The 18047-nt window shown below is 34.1% G+C and overlaps 1 protein-coding gene across 2 annotated transcripts in view; it reads right to left on the bottom strand.

Moving 5' to 3' along the window:
- Nucleotides 1-18047, bottom strand: part of LOC129966672 (sushi, von Willebrand factor type A, EGF and pentraxin domain-containing protein 1-like) — a 38617-nt gene that overhangs the window by 11835 nt on the left and 8735 nt on the right. For both annotated transcript variants that reach the window (XM_056081185.1, XM_056081186.1), the window contains 11 exons: nt 17535-17720; nt 16153-16347; nt 15128-15406; nt 14338-14460; nt 10989-11111; nt 9532-9687; nt 8429-8554; nt 7400-7525; nt 5355-5477; nt 3649-3882; nt 2179-2373 (listed from right to left, as the gene is read on the bottom strand). In XM_056081185.1, the coding sequence (XP_055937160.1) occupies nt 2179-2373; nt 3649-3882; nt 5355-5477; nt 7400-7525; nt 8429-8554; nt 9532-9687; nt 10989-11111; nt 14338-14460; nt 15128-15406; nt 16153-16347; nt 17535-17720 (1866 nt within the window). The remainder of the gene's footprint in view (nt 1-2178; nt 2374-3648; nt 3883-5354; nt 5478-7399; nt 7526-8428; nt 8555-9531; nt 9688-10988; nt 11112-14337; nt 14461-15127; nt 15407-16152; nt 16348-17534; nt 17721-18047) is intronic.

Below are 18047 nucleotides of genomic sequence, written 5' to 3'. Positions count from 1 at the left end.
AGCTTATGGTAGCTGGTTTGAAGGTCTGTGTGTCCATTTCTTATGATTTGAGGGCTGTGTAGGGGTTTTCAGTTGAGATTGTGAATTCTTTTAGGATTCTTGGCTTTCTGGCTGATTTCTTTGGTGTGACTTTTATGAAGTTATCCGATTTTTTGCGTAGAAGTTCTTCGACGGAAGGTGTTGGAGATACTCTCTCTTCGGAATGTACTGTTGAGGAGTTGCTGCTGTTGGATGCAACTTCTCAAATTTGCAAACAGTTGGCTGTTGGGTGTCTCTGCTGTGGTTTCCTGGTTTCCATCTGCCCAGTTTGTTGGGTTTTTATCAGGTGGTGGGTTGTACTGGAATAATCCGTTTTGATTTTCGTATATTTACTGTAGTGTTTTGCGGTAAAGATCTGCTGGATTGGAGCACGGGCTCTTCAAACGTCTGTCTCCTTCCATGGCTGGAGGCTGGAACCAGAATACCCAGTGAAACATATATCTACCTCGCCTTTTATCTTTCCCGGTCACCCCACATCATGCCAGCGCAATGACGTCATTACAGTTCTTAGACCATTTATGATCCACTGCCAATCCCTCCTCCAAAACATGCCTGCTCCCCCTACTTGAAGTTGCATCGCTTTAGGGGTTTCTTTGAAAGACAGCACGAAAGACAAACAGCTTTACAGTTGTTTATTTGTGCGTGAAGACGAAGAAGGAATGGTGTGAAAGTAATGTCCGATTCATCATAAGCAAACACGAATTTTTTAATGATCTTTCTTTGGAGCCTTATGATTGGAAGAATTACCTGAGGGGGGTGAGAATATGATTTTTTTAATGATCTTTCATTGGAGCCTTATGATCGAGAAAATTACCTGAGGGTGGATGAGAATATGATTTTTTTAATGATCTTTCATTGGAACCTTATGACTGAGAAAGTTACCTGAGGGTGGATGAGAACATGATTTTTTTAATGATCTTTTATTGGAGTCTTGTTATTGGAAGAATTACTAGAGGATGGGTGAGAACATGAATTGTTCTTAATGATCTTTCTTTGGAGCCTTATGATTGGAAGAATTACCTGAGGGTGGGTGAGAACATGATTGTTTAAATGATCTTTCATTGGAGTCTTGTGATTATAAGAATTACCTGAGGGTGGATGAGAACATGAATTGTTCTTAATGATCTTTCTTTGGAGCCTTATAATTGAAAGAATTACCTGAGGGTGGATGAAGTGATTTATTTGCAATTGTTGAAACCCACTCCATTTCTAATAGAAACTGAATTAATTTTATCAGGAATCTAAATACAATTTCAATAAAAACTCCTTTTAAAAACGAGGCAAAGGAAAAATAGGGTTAAAAAGAAATATGATTTCAAATTTAAATATTGAAGCTTATCTTACTCATTCTATTCATTGAAACATTTCACAGCAACTAAATTGGTATAATCGACAAGGCAGTTTTTTAAATTTTGAAATAATTTAGATACCAAATTTAATCAATGATATTTTTAAAGGTTATTGAAAAAAACCCCCTGCAAAATCTCATTAAACGGCAAGTTGGCCAACTTGTTTACTAAAGAATGTCACCGCCGTGATTAAAGCAGCAATTTCAATGTTTAAAATAGAAATCATAAAGGAAAAGTAATTCGTGATATTTCATTGAACATAAAGGATAAAAGCTGGAGGGAAATATCTGAGCTCTGCATAACGTGAAGCAGGACGGGTAGGTAATTCAATTCTACCTCACTGTTTTCAAGTCTACTGTTGTGGAATCGGGTTTCGAAGCTGGAACACTCTAGACTCAAGACTTTCGCCTCCAAGGCTATTATAGACATCTTAACTCTAGATAAAAGCACAATTCTCTTTCATAAACTGTCCCTCTCTCCATCCCGCTCTTTGAATAAGAAATACAAACATTTCTCCCGTGATATCTCTCATCACTAAAAGTTTTAAAAAAATTTTAGGCATCTTAAAAATATTCAACCATAACCTGAAATTTCAAAGCACTTATAAATTAATGTAAGTTAATGAACATAATGTGAGAAATTCATTTACTATTTTATGCCATATTGCTTATTTTAATTTTTAGCAGAAGGTAATGCTCTATTCTATAAATTATTAGTTTATCAATGGCACACCATCAAGATATCATATCAGATTTTTCAATTCATCTGATCAAAATTGTCATTCACTCACCTGGAACGCACCGTGTTGGTTTCTTCTTCGACCAAGTGAGGTTGTTTCGGCAGGTCAGCACCTCTTGGCCCGTGATCCGGTATCCAGGAAGGCAGGTGAAGACACATTTCTGCTTCACGGCCGAATAATCTTTTTTGCAGGAAGGGGGGTACACGTCCCCGTTCGATGGAGGGGAAAGAGGAGGACACTTTAAGACTGGAAAAATGATTCGGACTTCTTTATTTTCAATATATATATATATATATATATATATATATATATATATATATATATATATATATATATATATATATATATATATATATATATATATATGTTTGACTGAGTATAAGTTGCCAAAAGCTGTCATTAATAAAATGCCTTACGCAGTTGGAGTTGAAATCGGAGTGAAAATATCATAGTTACGATTCTGTCATCAATGAGCAGCTAAATTTTACACTGGCTTAACAACTTCTTTCATTTATATTATACGAAGCTATTTTTAAGACACTTCCATGGAATTAAGAAATGATGCGAGGGAATTTTTAAGGGATGTCCTTTAAAACATTCGATGAATGTTTATGAAAGTTTCGCAATCATTTTTATTCATATGTAATAGCATGAATGCAATGTCTTTTATGTGGAAATTGGCGCGAAAATAGAGGAGAAGTAGCAGAAGAGTATTATCGAGGATATTCTCAATAATACTCTTCTCCTACCCGAGAAAAATATAAAAGGACTTACTTAACCATTTTGAATAACTTCTATTTTAATCAATGCTAACAATACCAGTGATCACTGCTATTTTAGCAGTCATGTTAATTTTATTCAGTTTGATTATATATAAATCTCATTTCGGAGCAACACGAGGGCTGTAATTGTAATAATTCGTAATTTTGATCATTGGTCCAATAAGATGACGACTCTTCAACTGCTTCATCCTTCTCGAAGCTTTCACTCCACCCCAACGGAATTCGAGACACGATTCCACCGAAGAACCTTCATGTAAGCGGATACGATGCACGTTAAATTCGTCCTGCTGTTGGTGTGGCGTGAAAGTTTGGAGAGGGGGATGCTAGCTCAGGTGTCGTTCTTGTCATCTGCCCGCGGTTCAAAATTACGAGCTCCGTCTCAAAAGAGCTCTTGTGTTACTTTAAAATGGGACGTTAACGTAACTAAACCAAACCACACCAACGGGAGGACGTTTGACCGATGACTTTAGGGTTAATATGCATTAGACTCATTTACAAGGTAGTTTTTCGCTAAAATGAGGTTTTGAACTAGATCCCTCCAGTGCTAACTCTGAGTCTTTCTATCAAGCCTCAAGAGCCAAACATTAGGGTGGTGGCTTGCTTTAATGGGACGAAAACCGTTCCTAGTCATATGATTGGTGTGAATGATTTCAGAGAGAAAACAGCAATAAACGTCTTAGAAGGCACGCTAAACTACCTTCTTCACTTTGGGTGTTATAAAGAGATAAACATATCATACCTTGGCATTCGGATAACACTGCATTCCATTTCCCATTATTTTGGCAGACAATTTCGCTGTGGGTATCTCGTAAGTCATATCCTTTGTTGCATTTCACCCTGCAGATGGCTCCCACCGGAAACTCCTCGTCTTCGGGCATTTCCCTGGGGCGGAAGATGACCTTGCTACTGGTCGCACTTTTCTTGCACCTCAGGGTGGAGTGTTGAGGAACAGACGGTCTGGGGCAGTTGATGGCTGTCGATAAATACGAAGTGATAAATGAGTGCATTAGCTGTAACGCATTTTTAGGTCTCGAGTCCTCATGCAGTTTATATTGGACAAGTCATTAGGGCCAAAATATCTGAGAATTATGAATTAATAGTAGAAAATAGATTGTAGATTAAAAGTAAATAATAGTCTTCGAAGGAAATGTTGGTCAAAAGTGTCACTAATTATTTTTCCTATTCTCATATTAGTGGGAGGTATGCACCGAATTCTTAGTATTGCACCGAATTGCTCCTGCGGCTATTAGAACCAACAAATCTGCGCCACCTTCCACCTTATGAGCAACTTTTTCGTTGATTTTTTATTACCACTGTGGGCCTATTTGTAAATCTATCTTCCAGTTATAGCCAAGAGTCAGAGTCATGTGTGTCAGAGTCAATTTTACACCTGCACCAGATCACACCTTCCTCACCTCATTTGCTTGCTTCCAAAATATTATGGTCATGTACTTTTCGAAAAAAACCTCACAAAAACCTCACAAATTGATAAATGTTGCATAATGCGACCAAATTATGTAGCCCCGGATTGCAGATTCAGTTCCAGGTCGAATGATCATTAAAAATGTTGTTATTTTGTAGGATATTTTCTGCTCTTTCAAAATATACTTTACAAGAGTTGGAAGATTAGTTTACATGTAGATCTATCAGTAAACTTTTAAATTTTCTCCCGATTGGTAACTTTATCCGCCATATCTTGCAAATCGCAAGAAACAGGACAGGATTGCTAAAGTGTTTTATTTTCCGCATGTTCTCTTCTATCACATTTATTCATTTGGCAGGTGAGTTCAAATTCACTCTATATTTTGCATATATATTGATGTGCATGATTTTTGCTGGTACATAAATGCCAACATAAAACTAGAAATATCTTAATTCGTTTTAATTTTTCTTTTGATTTTGTCACTTTAAACTATGTACAGGCCATTGAGAGTTCCATTTCGATTTATCATGAAAGCATTACAAAATATTTTCTCGCATCATCAGTATGTCAAAAGGAAAAAAAGTTGTCTTTTTCTGAAAAACTTACACGAGAAGTGCTTTACATCCTACATTTTGTATTTCAGCTGATGCTTCATCAAAACATACTTACTATATAAATTTTACGGAGATACCCATTTCGATTTGATTTAAATGCAGAATGTATCAGATGATATATCGATAATATTTCTTTCACCAAGAAGAGATTCATTTAAAAATATCACTAAAAAATTATAAGAATAGAATATTAGATATTAGATTAAGGTAATAGAAGTTTTCGTATAGACTATTTGATATGTACTATACTATGTTTCGTAAAGACTATTTGATATACAGCGATTTTACCGAAAAAAGTTTAAAAACAAGTGTTGCTGAGAAAAACAAAAGCAAGAATCTCAATTCAAACTCTTCCCATCTTCTGAAGAATCTAAAATCAACAGTTCTGTCAGAAAGAAAAGAACTCACGAATGCAGGATTTGCCGTCGGGATGGAGATGGTATCCTTCGGAGCAGAAACAATGGAATCCTCCCTTGAAGTTGACACACTTGTCGCTGCAACCCCCATTTCCTTCCATGCACTCGTCCAAGTCTGAAAGAGAGAGAAAAAAGAAATATTGACAACCTTAATCGATCATATTCAGAAAAGAAGTGGCGAAGGAGATATGGGTACTCTTAAAGGTGTCATTTATACAAGACATCAATAAACCAATATCAATAGTTAAAACCAGATGAGAATTAAATGCACTCATGTATTTGTAATTTAAATTGCATTGAAAGAACTTTGTTTTTTTGGCTATTCAAATAAGGTTTCTAAGTCATCTTCTCACCAAAAATGAGTCCAGGGTATTTCAAGTTTTAACGCTTTTAATAGCAACATATCCTAATTCGGAAATGTGTAATGGCTTTTCCATAAAGGAAAACAATAAAGGGCGATTTTTTTCTGTTTAATATCTTTTGAGAACTTTTCCACAGACTCAACAGAATTCTTGGGATTTCCATAAATTTATAAGATGCCTTTTCTGTTGTCATTATCAAGATGTCGTCTGCAAACAATGTGCATTCTGAATTTTTTTCACTATTTATGAATCTAAATAACCTACCAACTATCGTAAGCCAAGGAATCCACCCAAGGCAGGATCCTTGTGGAACTCCAATTTTATAATTATTTTCTATATTATTCTCTCTGTCTTGAATCTATCAAAGAGTATCTAGTACTTGACATATTTATCGATAAAGCAACCGATGTCTTTTTATTTTCTGTATCACTATTAATAAAGCGTTAAAACAGTAAATCAGTCTAATACCTTCTATGATATGACCAGGGAAAGGTTTTCTGTCTGTTCATGACTGAACTCTTACAAATCTGTAATGTTGCTTCCAAGCACGGTCAATTGATCACTGGAAAGACCGTTTTATGATCAATTCTGTTGGATGCTGATCGGATCCGAATCAGTAATCTCAGGGCCAGGTGACAAATTTGGCGAGGTTTTGATGATTTGGAGTTGAATTTAGCGATTTTGGCGCCAAAATAGATAATAGTATATTTAAGAATTTTGGCGATAGAGCCAATAGAAGCCGAGATATGCTTGATTGTTCCAGAACTTTTTATAAAAGGCCGGTAGTCCAAGTCGAAGACAGTCGTGTATAGAGTCGTCGAGAGGCTTAGAGTCGCGTAGGAGGTAAATGACGGAATAGTTGGATCAGTGCAGCGAAGCGCAAGAATGGAGAGCGGTTCAAGCGATTGCTAAATTGAGTTGTGTGCCGAATCCTGGAGTTTATAATAGAAGCAACATCGAGTTGTGTGCCGAATCCTGGAGTTTATAATAGAAGCAACATCGAGTTGTGTGTGGAGTAGCCAGTCGTGTTGTAGTGAGTATGGATATAATTAAAGTTAGGAGACAGTGAAGAATTGCAGGTGTTTAGAGAGACCATACGGAGTAACTATGTAGATTCCCTCCTCCTGCTGATTTCTGTCTGGCCGCTTTGTGTGCTGTGGTTGTTGTTAGCTACAGAATACTACTTCTGGGCTGCTGTTTGTATTAAGTGTGCTGCTGTGTGTTGCTTGTGTACATCTCATCTGTTATTTGTTATCTGTGTCTTCGTGTAAATAGAAATCGTTTGTTACCGAGGCTTGTTGATTGTGTCACACCATACATCCACTACAAGCGAACCCGTTGACTTTACGGACATAGTGGTGGAAGTTCTGTAAGAATACAAACACAACTCAAATACGTAATATACTAAATGAATGTTTGTAATGCAATAAAGTTGTATATGTGTGAAATATTTTAAAGAAAATCTGACTGAGGGCATGCCGTTGAAATACGCTTATAAGCAAAAGCGATAATTCGTAAAAGTGATGATAATTGTGGCTCTGCCGCTAAAATATAGAACATGTCATAGTTCGGAATCCATCGGAAAAATAGGCAGACAACAGAAATGTGGGAAGCACTCTCCCGATAATGTTATTACTTCCGTCGAATAATCTTAAAACTGGGAAAGGCTACTTACCATCACAGCTGTATCTATCATTTGGGGAGTCTACATATCCCTCCGGACAAGAGCAAGTGAAATTGCCAACCGTGTTGTGGCAAATGCCGTCACAACCTCCGTTTTTGATACTACATTCGTCAATGTCTACAGTGATAGAAAAAAAAATGAAAATGGGATCATGAGTGATAATTTTATTCTCAATTTCAGTAGCTGAATAGTCTAGAAAAGAACAAAAAATAGAAACTCTGAAATATATTTTGGAAATCTGATTGGAAACTGAAATTTTGATGAAAAAATAGGATAAATGAATAAAAGCATGGTGGATGTCAGTTGAAAAAATCTGAAAACAAATATAACTTATACTTGAAGAAAATATTACGCTAGTACAGCTGAACGTTAATGCCATAAGCAGAGGAAAAACAATTCTTAAATTCTGTGAAACTTGTTTTAGATCATGGAGATTTTTCATTTTATCTAATTCAGGACTTGATGGAGTATATCGTTTTTGCCATTCAAATGTTGAGGATGGGATGGAGAATGATATATTACCTAATGATAATAGAAGTAAATTCGATAGAAAATATTTATTTATCAAATTTCAAAAAAAGAACATTTTTTAAAGTCTTTTTTTTCCTAAAGTTAAATAATTGGAATAATGATTTTAAAGAAACTTCTGTGAATTTAGTAATCATAAGAAAAGGCCTGTGAGTTAGCAATCATAATAATATTTAATGCAATAATGTTATCATGAACATTAATTTAAGATTCAAATGACATTAATTTGAATGTCTTAAAGTTCTTGCTTTAAAGCGGGATCGGATACATATATATGAATTCTTGTGTTTTCTTTTAAATAAATCTGCAGTTATGTTGATTTTATACGAAACTACTTTGTATGGTATTCTCAAAACACTATAAATAACAAATAAAAAAATTTCGAAATAAAATAATTAAATAATTAAATGAAAGCATTCCTTATTAAAAATTTAGTAGTCAGTATCAAAGTAACTACAAACTTCTGGTCTGAAATAAATTATGTTACTTCACCAGTGCAAGTCTTTCCATCATCTTTGAGCTGGTACCCGAGAGGACACGTGCAGTGAGCGCTCCCAGGCGTGTTGACACAGCCATGGGAGCAGCCGAAATTCTTTCCATCGGCGCATTCATCGATATCTGCAAATCAATTTTAGAAAAATTAATACCCTCGTTGAGAAGGAAAATTTTGTGTGAAATGTAAGTATAGTCATTATCGTGAAGTTTTATGGTACGTTGGTGAAAACTATATGCAGAAAAATGTTTCTTCTCGCTGATGTATTTGATCCAAATTTTATAAGATGCGCCATTTTAGTATAGTAGTCATATACCAATTTTTCAAGAAATGCCTTCTTTTCTATTCATTACAATTCTTACTCTTAGTGAAAGAAAAATTTAAAATGAACATATCTCACAGCAAGTACTATTTTGTTATGTTTGTCCAATCTTACTTTTTATTTTGTTATCATCTACTTAGACTTTTGATATAAAATATACTTTAAAATACATTAATGTGTATTGATTGCTATTTTAACCGCTGATATCAATAACTCAATCATAGGCAGAGAAATAGGTGTGTGTACATGCAGATGTGTGCATGTTTAGAAAATGAATTTTTATGCAAAAACTTTAAAATATTTTTTAATGTTATGAGCATACGTTTTTCTACGAGGACTAGTTGGATGTGTTTCCGACCATGAGAAGTCTGTGTTGGTGCTGGTGGTCTTTTGGAGGTACCTAATTGTTACTTCTACTGAAGTGAGCGGTGAAAGCGATTGTTGAAATAAAAAAATGTGTTGAAATAAAATTCCTAAAAAAAGCTCAACATTTTTTGGCTGAAATTCTTGCTTGATGTTTTTGCAAATTGAGCACAATATGAACTTACCGATATGCTGCTACTTCTCTGCCGATATATTCAACACTTTCCGGGTGAAATTCAAAACCATTTATTATTGATACACTCTATGAATTCCCATGTCTGAATCAATAAACATTTTAAATTCTTAATGAAATCCTTTCATAAATTTGTCAATTGTTGTAAATCATTGACACTGATGGACTGAAGCTTTTTTCCTGTGGTAAAGAAAAAAAAAACTAATATTAATAGATGTCTCTACCTTTACAAGGAATTCGTTGTCCGGGATTTCCATTGAATCCTAGATTGCAAATACAATCATTCATTGACGTTTTTGCTTCGCCATCTGTGTGGGAATGGGCAGGACAGTCTCTACAAACGGTGTCGAACTTAGTTTGGTACGAATTCATTCGGCAGCCTGAAAGATAATATAAAAATCAATAGTTTTGTAAGAGAAAATTAATTTGATGTTAAAGTCAAGTAAAAATTGGCTGTCTCTGTGTTGATTAGTTATAAAAATTTATTTATTTCAAGAATTCGGAATAAAGAAAAACTTTCTCCCAAAATATGCACAGTAAGAAAAATGGCAGCTTCCAAATTACAAACGAAATGAAGATTTCTTTTCAATATTTTCTGTTTGTAATAAATCATACATAAATTAATAATAACCAGTAAGTATATTTAATAAAGTTAAAATAATTCTAATTTCTTGATAAACTTTTAACAATTTATATAAATAAAGGTATATGGCGATTTGATTCAAAATTTGTGTTAGAAATCTCACAAAAAATGCTCTTCGACTTATTGCAAGTATTGCTGTTTTCGTATAGGTAAATCTAATTACGTTTGATCTAACTGATATCTAAATTCGTCACATTGTTACATTACATTTAAATTATCAAAAGTCTTTTTTTTCCTCACTCTGTAGCTATTTTATTCTGCATTTTGCTCATCCTCAAGTTGGCATTTTACTGAAATTAAAAAATAAAGATGTCGTCCTCATTATTATAACTCATTGCAAGCTTTTAACCAACATTTTTAATGTGTAATTCAAAAAAATTAGCTTAAATAGATAAAACAGTGGAATTTGTTTTCATTATTTTCACTTTCCATATAGGAAAAATGCAATCAAAAGTCTATTTGTGCTATTTAGTTAAAATATACTTTCCTAGAAATTTTTATTAAAATTCGGTAACTTCGAAGGTGTTAGAAGTGTGAAAATTCGTCAAGATCTCGAATTCGAATTTTTTAATGATTTTGTTCCCCCTCTACTTCGTATACGAGAAATTAAAAATGAAAGAACTAAACGATACTTTGTAAAGTACTATACTCGGGTTTTCATATGGTTTTCTGATATGAATCTGTGAGTAAAAAATTCTTTTGTTTCAATTAGATGTCTAGTTTGGAAAAGTATGACCGACAACCGGATTTAACTGAACCGATGAAACAAATTTAATTAAACTGAGTTTTTACTACTTTACAACGTATTTCTTAAAATATATTTACAAATATATTTTTTTAATTCAATTTTTATATTAAAAAATCAATAAAAATGTTTTATAGATTTTCAATAAATTACTTATTAATGACTGAAAAAGGTTTAAATGTTTCATATAAAACAACTTTTCTTAATTATATCATTGGGGATAAATATGGTGAAATGGATGCATGTGTTGTAGCATAAATCCTGGTCATTTCTGTGAGACTAAATGAACTCACCTTCACACCTGAATCCATTGGTAGAAACGTATCCCGCCCTGCAGGAGCAGTTATAGCCCTCTATTGTGTTTTGACAAATATGTTCGCATTTATTCAAATTGTCGTCCAAACACTCGTCAATATCTGAAACAATAATATAATGAATATAATAATGTTATGGAAGCAATATAGCAAGGAAGGTTTTTATTTGAAGTTCAAGCTTTAGCCGATCTCGTCTTATTCTTTTCACTGAACATCCTTTATCTAAATAGAATGTTTCAGATAACTGTCATAATCTTTAAGCTTAGTAGACGTTTCATGGCCTAGTGGAAAGGTCACGGCTTCAGAACCACAGAGTTTCAGGTTCGACACCTGATTCCACTGAAGAACCGTCGCAAAAGTGGGTCCCCCTTCGGGACAAATGATCTTCCGCTGGTGTGATGTGGTAGATTGGAAAAGGGATGCCAGCTCAGTTGCCGCCCTCGTCGTTTGACCGCGGTTCAAAATTACGAATTCCGTCACAAAATAGTCCAAGTGATGGTTTAAAACGGGACGTTAATATAATTAACCAACCTTGAGAACATTTTAATTTTGAATCAAACGTTAAGGTTTGAAATTCTTTCTAAGCTTTTTACAGTAATTTAATTACCAGATATAGAAAATTTAGCTTCCACAAAACTCGATTAACATTCTTGAATTCTGAATTAACGTTTCTAGAATTGAAATTCTTAACGAAACTTTGGCTGGGCAATCTCGTATTAATAGCATTTTCAAAAGCATTCGCTGGGAATGCCAGGCTTCAAAATTTAAAAGGTAAGAGCTTGAAGAAAAACTTTTTTACGTTTAGCTTTCAAAATCAATTATTACAGTATATAAGATATAAATATGAGAATATAGGGACGAGAAGGGCAATTAGGAAGGGGATGGGATTTCTGTATTTAATCCTATGTACGCAGACTCATTCTGAACTATTTCATTCGATAATGCCCGAACTTGAGAGAATTTTAGAGATGAAATATAATTTGCGATTAGCTACACATATGTTCTCCATTATATTGGGACCTTTGCTCGCAGGACATTTGGATGCGCCGATAAAAATATTTTGCTAGCAGCTGTGGAAATAGAAAAAAACATTATGCAAATGCTCTGAAGCTTTTGAATATAATAAAGTTAAAAGCAGAAGTTAATAAATGGAAATTTTTCTAAATATAAAGCATAAGGACTAAATATAAAGCAAAATCAACTGCTATGAGTCTACATTTAACAAATTTTCTATTTTCTTTTAACTAAGAGCTAGTAATATAAAAAATGCATGTAAAAGCAGTCATCCCAATTCTTCATTCACAGTCAAAATACATCTCTAATTAAATTTAACCCAAAGATGAAATTTATCAATTGTTCATAATAACATACATGAATAAAGAATAAAATTTTTTATATCAATGAAATGTACAAAGGCACACATGCCTTAAAATAATTACATTCTTTGCAAAAAAAAAAAAATACAAGTGAATTTTATGCAAATGCTTGAGTAAAAAATACATTTAAGGTCAAATAATGCAAATTGTCAATAACGGAGTTAGAGAAATCTTTTTAGCTGAACCAAGAGGAACTGGTAAAACATTCCGAATTGATTCTGGCAGCAAATTCATTCCAAGTGATATAGCTATAGTTCTTACGTCCGTTGCTACCGGAATGTTGGAAGGACTGCCAGTTGGAAGAACTACTCATTCTACAATGAAATTGCCACTGAACATGCTATTCTTTGATATTCCCGTGTGCAACATTTCCAAAGCATCCAGCATGGAAGAAGTATTGCAGAATTTAATTTTTTTTTATTTGGGATAATGCAAAATGGCGCTTACAAATTCGCTAGAGGCTCTTCATCGATCATTGCAAGATTTGTGCAGAAACATCAGATCACTTGGGAACGCATTAATATCGCTTGCAGGAGATTACAGACAAACAGTGCCTGTAATTTCCTTGATTGACACCAACGGATGAAGTAATTGCACGTCTGAAGTACTCCATTTTTTGACAAATCGTAAAGACGTTGTAATTGTATACAAATATTCTTATCCGGCTACAAAAAGACTGATTATCTGAGATATTTTCATATCAATTGCTAGAAATTGCGAACTGTGCCAATTGATCTAATCTCAGGATGAATTTAATTACCTCATAAATTCTACATTTTACTATTAGCAAAATAAAAATTGTTTGAAAAAGTATTTCCCAATAATCAAACTAATTACATGAATCACGACTGACTGAGACAATGATCTATTCTTGAACATAGCCATTATGAGCTTAACATTATTATTTAGTTGAATATTAAACTCGAGACAGTCATATACAAATTCATCAACACTATTGTGGAAATAGGTGAAGCGGTTAATTATTCAACAGTATTTTTGATTTCACTCGATCTGCGTGGGAAGTCATCACACAAAATGTAATTTAAAATCTGTGCGTCAATTATCGTGTTGAGAAATATCAATCAACCAAAGCTTTGCAGCGAACGTGGCTTCCAATAAAAAAATTAAGGAGAAACGTCATAGAAGCAAAATCTTAACAGGGCCTTTCAATGGTGATATTCTCATTTTTTGCATTCCTGTGATTCCAAATATGCCATTTCAGTTTAAGAGATTTAAATTTGCAATTAGAATGGCGTTTGCAATCATCATCAGCAAATCTCTGACTAATATTTAGAATTATGCGGTTTAGATTTAGACAAGGATTCCTCTAAGACAGAAAGTTATATATTGAGTTTTTAGAGCCGGCAAACCAGACAATCTCTACATATGCACATATAAGTGAACTACAAAAACTATTGTATACTCTCAAGCATTACAAAGTCAATCACATTTGAAACATACACTTTCTCTTTTCTTTTCTTTTGCCATTTAACCGGACTGAATCACAGTAACGAGTGACCGGCTACATAAGTACATTTCTATGCAATAGGTTCTCATTTGTTATGAACTTTGTACTTACTACATATTGTATACAAGGTGAGAAGTTGGAAAAAAGAAAAAAATATGAGGAAGGAATGAGGATGTGCTTCCTTTCATTCATGCTTAACATGACATGGATTTGACATAGCAAAACATGGATTTTTTTATGGATTCAAATTCCTCATAATTCTCAATATTACCGTCTAATGAACAACCATCTAATCATCAACAATATCCATCGAAGTCGAATTAGATGGAGAGTATATGGAAATAAAATCTTATCTTCCAGGTGATTAGAAGATTCATTCAATATGTGAAGGAGATAATTAACCATACAACGGCCCCTAAGAGAAAAAAAAAAGTTATCTGGTACAGCAACTGTACTGCGCGTAACGAACAAGTTAAAAACTTACCTGTGCATCTGAACCCGTCAGGAGAGATGTGCCCTTCCCTGCACAAGCAGTCGTAACCTCCGGGTCTATTCCGACAGATATGATCGCAATTGTTTAAATCCACATCCCTGCACTCATCAATATCTGGAGAAAAAGAAATAAAAGCTACAGAAAGTGATGCGAATTTTTTATAAGTATGAAAAAAATTTTATAAGTAATTATCTTCTTATGTAATACATTTCATGAGGGTGAGTGAATTCTGCAGAAGGTACTGAAAATACTCCAAGATCCTGTACTTTGCGAGAAAGATGTGACATTGTGTTTCAGTAGTGATGGAACGAGAAATCCAATTTCCATTTCTTCTCTCACGATTATTCTTTTTGTTAAATTTAGTTGTACGTTTATGATACTATCCACATTAACTGCTTTTAAAACATTGTATGTCAAATTCTTTTCTAAAGCACCTTTCTATGAAAATGAATTAGACAAACTAATTTAAAATTTTGTACTAAACATTTTATATTAACATACAATAAATACAATATTTTCAAAAGAATGTACTTCAGTTAATCAGAAATATGTTTTGCCATCAAAGAGGTGCAAGTTTATATATATATATATATATATATATATATGTATGTCCTAATCTTCTTATTAGAATGCTTGCTACTGTTTCAATCAATAAATTAATAGAATAATATGAACATAATTTATTTCATTTTCTTTCTGAAAGTTATTAACTTCAAAGAATTTCTTGAAAAAAAACACAGAAGAGAAAAATATATGTTAGCTTTCTACTCTTCAAGCATACCGATGCAAGTTCTGCCGTCTTGAGAAAGCTCATACCCTCTATTACAGGAGCATCGAACACCATTTGGTTCTTGGTGGCACTGATGAGAACAATGCCCATTACGCACTTGACAAGATGGCCCATAGGTTGGAATATCTGGATGGGGTGCGCTTTGAAAATCTTCGCCTCCAAGATTGACAGCTGGGCCAGGATTCACCGGCAATATCTCTTTTTCAGATGGGCCAGGAGTCGCCGGCAATATGTCTTTGTCTGCTGGGCCAGGATTCGCCGGCAATTTCTCTGTAGGGAAACAGTGACAATTTATGAGCAATTTAAAATCACACTCGTAAGAAAGCAAATACTTAACCAGCGAAAAAGTATTTTTTTCATCGATTAAAATGACAAAAAACGATTGTTCAGAAAGAGTATCAGTATTTTAACTAAATTTTAATATATAAATAGCATAAAGATGAACAAAATTTTTGATATGAAGTTATGATTATATAGACTCTCATATTCAGATCTTTGAAAAGTGTTAGACAAACTTATTCATTTTTCATAATTTTTCAAAACTTCTATAACTCTTGAAATTATCAAAAGAATTGCAAAAAAATTTATTTAGAAGTTAATTACAAGCTGATAAATCGATTCAGCTAAAAATCTCAATTTCGGTAAGGGAAAAATTTCGTGATAGTAGCTGATTAACTTCTATCTCGATCAGTTTACAGAATGGAATAAACCTGTCTCTTCAAGCCATTTCCATCGATCCGAATTTTGTGAAGATGCGACAATAAATAAAAAAGTTACAGAAATGTCATTTTTGTTGTTGTTGATGATAATGACTGTGCATAGCGTGCAACTACATTCGTTTTTGAACATAAGACGTAAATAACTTCTAATGAATATTTAAATGAGAAAATATATTTCGGATTCCTTATTCTGTTCCTAGTTTTCTTTTACTTTTCTTTCTACAGTCATTTTGGTATTTCCCAAAAGCGGCTTCATGGAAGCAATACAATCCATAATTAAAATAATATATTACTTACTAAGACACCTCGGAAATCTTTGATGCCCTTTTTCGTCTGTCAGTCTGCCATCGCGTCTACAAATGAGGTGCGTAGGGCCCGACAATTGGTAACCTTCGTTGCACCGGAAGTGACAAGTATCATTATATCTGGGCTTCCTCTCAGGAGAACACCCTGTCACAGTCCCTTGAATCAGTGGTGGAGGCTCCGAGCATTCTATAAAATAAATTAACGAAGTCGTAATAACTCAAAACAAAACAAAGAAAGCTGAAAAGAATAAAATTTTATATTTTTCTAAAAAGATCGATATTTTTATATAGAATTATAATACTTGCTATAGCTATAAAAACAAGGTGCCCCACAAAGTATGTAGCGCCTAATATTTACAGATTCGGATAGTACCCGTCAAGATGAACATTTTGATGTGTAACATGTGGGGTCCCTGAATATAGTGTCATAGTCTAATTACACGAAGAATTTTAATTACGAAACCGACAGTTTGTATTCCAAATTACAAAAATACTACAATTGCACAACATGGAAGCTTCCCTAGGTGAGTACGCAAAATTGTGGCAAGCAATGAGTGGAAAAGCGCGTCTGCAGTGAATATGCAAATTCCCGCCACGGTATATAATGGTAGAAAACAGGTTTGTTGAGAATAATCTCTAAGACATTATTGCGTACCGTACGTAGTCGTTGTGATCCTGAAATGAGCAAATATACAATTGCTCATTTCTGTGTCTCTCTTAGCGAACCTTTTCGTGATAGATGAATCGGGTTGGATTCCATTACAAAAACAAGCAATGGCAGAGAGTGGCCACCTTACTCCCCTCATCTTAACCCATCCGACTTTTTTGGGGGGGGAACGTCAAAAAGACTAGTTTATCTCATACAGCCCTCAACATCAGACGACTTGAGAGCAGCAACTGAAATCGAGGTAAAGGAAATTGGAGATTGTTTTCAGAACACGATTGTGAACTTCGATTTCAGACATCGACAATTGTTCGAACTGCCAACAATTCGAAAATCTATTGTATTGAAAGTTTTTAATAAATATTCATTTTCACTTGGTTTTTTTCCTCGTTTCTTGAAGTTTTCATAACACATTCTTAATTAGATCATATTCGGGGACAACACATTTTTATACATCAAAATACTCATCTTGATCTGTTCTATCCGAATCTGTAAATATTAGGCGCTACATACCTTGTGGGGCACCTTGTAATAATGACTAAGAAATTTGCCGTTGTTGTCAAAGAACTTTTAATGATTACTTATTCCAAAAATTACAATATTTCTCGCACGATTAATAAACGAGAACACTGCAAGCAAAACGGAAATTTTACGAATTTTTGCAGTAGCAGCACTGAAGGCACTCGACTTCTGCTGCGTAAGCAATTCACCTGGTTTCAAATAGCAACGAGCTTCAGATCCGGTCCACCGGAGATAGTCAGAGCAGGTTCTGGTGCTGGATCCTCGCAGATAATGAGAATTTTGGCATTCGAACGTGCACGAAGATCCAACCTCGGGTGCTGTGGAACTGCACTTCATCGAACCGTAGGTGGGGGCTTTCAGATGACGGCAACTTTCTGGAAGAATAGAAAAATAAATTTCGAATGCGACATGTTCTCAAAGAATCCAATTCGAAAAATTATTAAAATGCTCCATTGTTTACTAACACAGATGTTCAGTTCAAATATTTGTTCTTTTTTTTTTTCCTACATACATACATTTTTTTTCTTCAATCTTGAAAATAAAACGCTATCATTTATAGATTTGAATTAGAGTCGAAATACTTTAGATGATAATCGACATACCAGCCATTACACTGCTGACTAGGAGGGTCTTAGTTGAGAGAAAATCATATAAATATCAGTGCATAATGTGTTTTCAGCGCACAAAAAGTTTTTTTTTTT

This window comes from Argiope bruennichi, chromosome 4 (genome assembly GCF_947563725.1).
Source record: "Argiope bruennichi chromosome 4, qqArgBrue1.1, whole genome shotgun sequence".
NCBI lineage: Eukaryota > Metazoa > Arthropoda > Arachnida > Araneae > Araneidae > Argiope > Argiope bruennichi.
The sequence above is the reverse complement of the archived record's forward strand: the minus strand, read 5'-3'. Positions and strand labels throughout refer to the sequence as shown.